The 7,103-nt window shown below is 40.9% G+C and overlaps 1 protein-coding gene across 1 annotated transcript; it reads left to right on the forward strand.

The window, feature by feature from the left end:
- On the forward strand, positions 1-6,421 carry LOC143293086 (prohibitin 1-like). The gene is made up of 6 exons (XM_076603989.1): positions 1-160; positions 1,344-1,505; positions 2,423-2,565; positions 3,413-3,529; positions 4,181-4,276; positions 5,353-6,421. Exons 1-6 carry the CDS (start codon positions 73-75, stop codon positions 5,563-5,565), a joined length of 819 nt encoding a protein of 272 aa, XP_076460104.1. The 5' UTR covers positions 1-72; the 3' UTR covers positions 5,566-6,421.
- The last annotated feature ends 682 nt before the right edge of the window (positions 6,422-7,103 follow it).

A 7,103-nucleotide genomic window follows, 5' to 3' on the forward strand; every position in this document is an offset into this window, starting at 1 on the left:
ATCTTCCTGTGTCCCCATGTGAAAACCTGGGCAGAAATTACATCAGTGACCGTGAAAGAAGCAGACGAAAAAATGGCACAAAGATTATTCAGTTCGATTGGTAAACTTGGCGTTGGTTTGGCAGTTGTTGGAGGCGTTGTTCAGAGCGCTTTATACAACGGTGAGTTAATGCAAAGCCTTGTATAGTTTTGAATCGCACGAATGACGAGCAGAAGTGAGGTTGAAACACCGGTGGTTCCAGCAGCACGCAAAAGCCCACACCATTGTTTTGTGAGCTTCACGCTCGCAGTTTTGCTTTTTAAGCCATGTTTACTTTTCCATGAGCTGCAGCGTCTGCCGATAATGTGATAGCGAAGTGCAGACTTTGAGAGCATCTGTCGCACAAGCGTGGGACTTTGGCAGATGACCCCAAATGACCCATCCAGCCATTGTGCCTCGGGGTGATGCGTAACCCCCATTGCCAGGGCAAACCACGAGGAGGAAATAAACAGTTCGCTGACATCAAGATTATCATATGAACATCTGGGCCATTGATTCAACAAAGATAGTTCAAAGTGAAAGCAGACATTGGAGTTGCCATAGAGAAACAAGTTCAATAGATAAGTATTTGGGCAGTTGAAGATTAAATAGCATTCCAAAAAAATCAAAGTGAACATCTTCGAAGTGTGAATGTAGCCTCCACTTCAGAAGTTTTCTGCTTCCTTATAGTTCGGAAATAACTTGATGATGAGACTGTCCCTGTCCAAGAAACCAACACCTTTACAGCTCAGGTTTGTCTGTATATTTGAATCAAGGATCAGAGATCACTTGCACAATCTGGGGGTTTATGTGTTTGTTTTGGTTTGCTTGTTTTTTTATGATTGTACTTTACTTTTGAAGCATTCATAAGTTGGCTGTCACAAGTCTCACCACAAGTAAGGACTTCGTCACATACGTTGAAGTTGCAGTTAAAACTTAAGTGCATACTCAGTGAGATGTGAATATAGTACTATTAGTATTATTGAAGTGTGATGTGGTGTCATTCCATAGTGTAGAATCAGTACTATGTAAGAACATATCTGGATATGCTGATGTTATGATTTTTCCTGATTCTGCTTCCAGTCCCACCAGTTTGAAATGGTAAGCCAAAACCTGAACACACATAACAGGGACTGAGGGTATGTACCAGTTGCACCAGTTTGTAATGGTAAACCTAAAGCTGAACACACATAATGGAGTATACCAAGAAACCCTGCTGATTAAGTGTCTGCACTGTTCATATTTTGATCTTTGTTTTCTATTGATCTATTGAAATTTGTCCCTTGAAGTGATGAACCAGCTGTGTTTTTCTTCTTTCCTTGCAGTGGATGGGGGCCACAGGGCTGTCATCTTTGACCGCTTCAGGGGAGTTCAAGATGAAGTGGTGGGTGAAGGCACACACTTCCTTGTTCCGTGGGTGCAACGACCAATCATCTTTGATTGCCGGTCAAAGCCACGCAATGTGCCTGTTGTCACAGGAAGCAAAGGTAACGAATATGTTACTTGGTGGTGCTAATCCAGTGCTATTGTCCAAGTACGATACATTGTAATTCCATAGTATAGAATCAGTATTATGAAAGAACATTTCTGGATACGCTGTTGTTCTGATTTTTCCTGATACAGCTTCCAATCACACCAGTGACCAAGATAGTCCACTGACAAAAATCAGATTTTGTCCTGAATTCATGTTCTGTCATGTGAAAAATGCATAGATTTTTCATGTTTGATGCTTTGAATTATTATCTTAGACCTTATCACTTTGATCTTTGCCTTGGTTTATATTTTTTCTACAGTATATTTTATGTATAGATGCAGTACCGCATATTTGGATCATTACATAGATGTGTGACATAGTCACAACTTTGTATTAATTTTTTTTTTTTTATCAGGTAAATAGGTTGATTAAAAATGCTGGTTTCATGCACTCAGAAAAAAAACAGTTGGAAAAAGGAAATAAGCAAAGAAACGTGGTTGAATAATGATCAGTTAGGAAAAGAAACAACCTTTTATGTTAAGAGAATAAATTTGTTTCTATCAAATGAAATATGGTAGTTTTAGAAATAGATAGTAATCAGAAACGGACTACGAGTGTGGCTGGAAGATCAAACATGTGAACCACAAGGTGTAAGGTTACAGTTTAATTTGATCATTTCCACCTTGATTTGTATTTAAAAAAAACTAAACTTGTGTAAGCTTACTGGCTCAGTCTTTGAAGTGTGGAAAGTCATTGTTTCTCACAGCCTAGGTTTTGATGTACTGCATTGTCAGGTTTTCATCTGATGTTTCTGCCTAAATATGTAAACTTATCAGCATGCGTTACTGTCTTTCACAGCCTGTATTTTGATGCTGCATGGTGAGGTATTCATCTGCTGGTGCTCTGTGTGTGTGTGTGTGTGTGTGTCAGACTTGCAGAACGTGAACATCACCCTCAGGATCCTGTTCCGCCCCCAAGTGCCTATGCTGCCCAAGATCTTCACCAATCTGGGCACTGACTACGATGAGCGTGTGCTGCCCTCCATCACCAATGAAGTCCTCAAGGCCATTGTGGTTCGTGGACCTTGTTTTTACCCTGTTTGTGGGCTGCATTTCCCAGGTTAACTAGTGTCTAAGAGTGGACTTTGATGTGTATCACCCCACCATTTAGGCGTTTATTTATACTAAGCTATTAGAGTGTATGTGCTAGGTAAGTTTGTGTTTCCATATCTGGTCAAACTGACATGGATTATGGGATCTTCAGTGTGTGTGTTGGATGTTCTGCATTTGTAAACTAATCAAGGTTTTTTTTTTTAGACACTAGCAGGTCTGCACATATATTGACCATGGAGATTGGAAAATTCTCCGTTCTTAACCTGCCAGATGCTTTAGAAAAAAGAAGAGCAAAGTTTCAGGAAAAAAAAAAATCTTCCTGACTTATGCAAGAAAACAGTTTTCCATTTTGCCTTTGAATTTTACTTTATGCTGTGATATTGTAATGTTATACTGTCATATTGTACTGTTATTTCAAAACAGATTGTAAAAACATGTGCTGTTGTAGAACCTTTTTCAACACGTCACCTCCAACTTCAGACTGTGGCTGCCTATATGGCCAGCTAAGAATGGTCATGCAGGTAAAAGCCCACCTATACATGTCATGGGTGAACGTGGGAATCACAGGCCACGAACAAAGCAGTTAAATATGTCAGTATAATTTTTTGTGATCTCTTTGAATGTCTGAACTTGTACATTTCTTTTAACTGTATAACTCATGTTGTATTGTGAGCTACATGACTGCATGGCAGTATGTTTTGAGAGATAATGGGGTTGACGTGTGTTTGATGTTTTGAGAGATAATGGAGTTGACGTGTGTTTGATGTTTTGAGAGATTATGGGGTTGATGTGTGTTTGATGTTTTCAGGCCCAGTTTGACGCCAGTGAGCTGATCACACAGAGAGAACTGGTGTCCCAGAAAGTGAGTGAAGAGCTGACTGATCGTGCCTTGCAGTTTGGCCTTCTCCTTGATGACATCTCTTTGGTGAGACAGTGTGACACATAGCCATCATTGCTCAGAAATGATAGTCTGTCAATTATCTGTGTTAGACTCCTTGCAGTGGGTCGGGATATGATGTCCAGCATTTGCTGCATCACTTTTAAAATGCTTATTTTGTCATGTGCATGCACTGTCTAATGACATTTTGAAATTGAATAGGTTTTTTTTTCTTTCAGATTCTTTGGTGACAGGTGATAAAAGATTTGTGCTGGTCTAAATCTTAGGAAATCTTTGTAAAAATAAGCTTGAAAAGTGGGGAATAAGCATGAAGGTCTATCATAATCATGTAATTGTAAGTAAAGTGCCGAGTTGATATAATTTAAGATGTCTGTAATGCTTTAGGAAGTGTGAGTTTTGTTCCCTGAAGTCACAGCCGACAAAATGAAAATTATCAGTAAAAAGCCTGTCAGTCTCTGTATTTACAACAGGTATTCCTGGGGATATTTTATGAAAGCTTGGTTAGAAATACTTTGAGTTTATATTCCTTCATTTTATGTGTCATCATTGATTGAATATTTTTTCAGTAGTTTAAGAAGCAGGGAGACTGAGCTGGGTCATATTTCATGCTTGTGTGAAACAGCTGTCAACAAGAAAATTTGTGTAAAAAGTTGGTGACTTGCTATGGTGACTGTGCAGACCCACTTGACGTTTGGCCGAGAGTTCACAGAAGCTGTGGAAAGCAAGCAGGTGGCCCAGCAGGAAGCTGAACGTGCTCGCTTCGTTGTGGAAAAGGTACAGTCTTGTCAGCACACATGGCACATGCACACGCACACAAGCAGCCCACCCCACACACTGAGTTTGGAATGGCCAATTTTTGTTGAATAAACATGTATAAAATGTGAACAATGTGCTGCCTGTGGTAAGTGTTTCTAAAAGTTGTCCTTTATCAGTCTCTGTGCTGGGTTTCTAATCCAAGTGGAAGAAGTGTGTAGCTGTGGTCAGATATTGCCCATGGAAGGGCTTGTCAGGACTGGGTTCAGGGCGGTGGTCAGCCAAGTGCCTTGCCTGTCAGACTGGTCAACTTTCAGCGTCCCCACCTCTCTCAGTGTAGAATTAAAATGCTTTGTATGAAATAAGGTGGGTTTTTTTTTGTTGGCATTTCCAGTCATTGTTGTCAAACACAAGTGATTTGAAAGGAAAAGAGTTCAATGGAAACAGCACAGTGGAAAAAAAGAAGGTGTTGAAGACCTGCTTTTGTTTGGTTTGCAGGAATATATGTATTCATCTTTTGAATATTGAAGGTTGTCCTCTTGTATCATTAAGATTGCCCTGTTGTATGATAGTGTAGTTGTTTATTGACCCAAGAGATTTGTGTGTGAAATGCAGGCTGCGCTGTGTCAAGGGAGAGCATGTCACCACATTGCTGTGCCATCTTGTTTCTGTTGTTCTCCCTGTCTGTAAATGTATGATACACTAGCAAAGTGGATTTTTCTACAACATTTTACCTGGGATGTTTTTGTTGCCCTGTGCACTGAGTGCATTGTGCACACCGTTTGTCATGTGTGTTTTGTTGTTATTTTGATGCCAGGTCTTGTGGAGAAAGGAGAACAAATCTGGGTTCATGCAGGACTCCCAGACATGGACACTTGCTTCCCACCGCTCCACACGTGTACCAGAGACTTACACCAGAACTTAAAAAAATTAAACACACTATATCATGATCCACTGGTATAGATACAACATTGGGTCTAATTCCTGTCCTGGCCAGACTGCTAGTCCGCCCAAGGGAAAAAACCTCAAGTAGCTGTGGCTAGTAGCTTCCCTTTGAAAATTGCCTTTTTTACTGGTGTGTGTGTGTGTGTGTGCAGGCAGAGCAGCAGAAGAAGGCAGCGGTGATCTCGGCAGAGGGCGACTCGGTGGCTGCACAGCTGTTGGCCAAAGCCTTTGGTGATGCTGGAGAGGGGCTGGTGGAACTGAGGAAACTGGAGGCGGCAGAGGACGTGGCCTACCAGCTGTCACGGTCACGCAATGTGGTCTACCTTCCCCAGGGACAGCAGACACTTCTCTCCCTGCCCCAGTAGATCATTGTGGTCATTGTCATCATCATCGTCGTCTCGCTAAGTGGGACTGTGCGTTGTATCAAAGACAGACTGGCTTGTTACACGTGTGACCAACATCGACTGGCTTCTTTTTGTGTGGCGACACAGAAATCATGGTGGAGTGAAAATTGGGGAATAGTGAATGTTTGAGTTAGTTTGGTGGGTCATCGCTAGCCAGTTTCTCTGCTTTTTTTTTCTTTCTTCTTTTCTCTTCATCGTTTCCTTTTCATCAACCAAAAAATGTGAGGGAGGTACAGGAGCACAAACACTTGTGCATGTGTTTGTGTGTGCACCTTTTGTTTGATTGACGAAGATGTTACTGCTTTGTTCTGTGTGCTGTTTTTCCTCCTGGAGCAGAAAGATTGGAGTAGGATTTTCCACCAGCCCAAATAGACCTTGACACATCTACTGTTGACAATAACTAAGATGAGGATGAATGAGATATTCTGAGAATATTAGCATATTGTGATTGTGTGAAATGTCTTTCTAGTTCATTCTGTTGAAAAAAACACAACCAACTTATGTTTGTGACATTATGTATTACAGTATGTTTGTTTTTTCTAAAACAAAAAATGGGAAGGGGGTTGTTAAACAAAAAGCTCTCCAAGGATTTATTCAAATGTGAAAAGGGGGATTTATTCATGGAGAAACTACCCATATACTCTGATTATGTAAAAAAAGAGAAACTACAGAAGTTGACACACAAGAAGGTGTAGACCACTGTCATTAAAGGAAGGAATGACGTTTTTTTGTTGTTGGTTTCATTTTGTTGGGTGATACTGTATGAGTCATAGAAGTATGAATATTCAAAAGTCATTAAAATGATGAATGCTGAGAAGAGTTTGCTTTATTTGTTGGGGTGAGACCGACACATTTGAGTTTGTTTCTGTTCAGTTTGTGACTGAATGAGACACACACACACACACACACACACACAGACGCATGCACAAAACACATGAACAAGCAGCCATGAAGGAATGATGGACCTTTCAATTTCACACAGTATTTTAAGACACTTTGTGAGTTAAGTGCATATATCATTCCCCACTTGTTTTTAATTTTTATTTGTTTATTACATATTATTGTCTTAAGTATTCTTGTGGGAAAAATATATATCTTTAAAAAAAAATCATTTTATTCATTTGTTCATACACACACATGTAGTTTATTGGGTTTTTATGTTAAGGTAAACAGCTTCTCCAACTGTTTTCCATCACTCCTACCCTCCAGCCCCCATCCACCATCTCCATCTTCCCGTTCACATCCTCTTCCTTCCTTTGTCCACCCTAACCCCCCACCCCCATCTCCCCCTTCCCATTCACACCCTCTTCCTTTGTCCACCCTAACACCCACCCCCATCCACCATCTCCCTCTTCCCGTTCACATCCTCTTCCTTCCTTTGTCCACCCTAACCCCCACCCCCATCTCCCCCTTCCCATTCACACCCTCTTCCTTCCTTTGTCCACCCTAACACCCACCCCCATCCACCATCTCCCCCTTCCCATTCACACCCTCTTTGT

The sequence above is a fragment of the Babylonia areolata genome, chromosome 18 (genome assembly GCF_041734735.1).
Source record: "Babylonia areolata isolate BAREFJ2019XMU chromosome 18, ASM4173473v1, whole genome shotgun sequence".
NCBI lineage: Eukaryota > Metazoa > Mollusca > Gastropoda > Neogastropoda > Buccinidae > Babylonia > Babylonia areolata.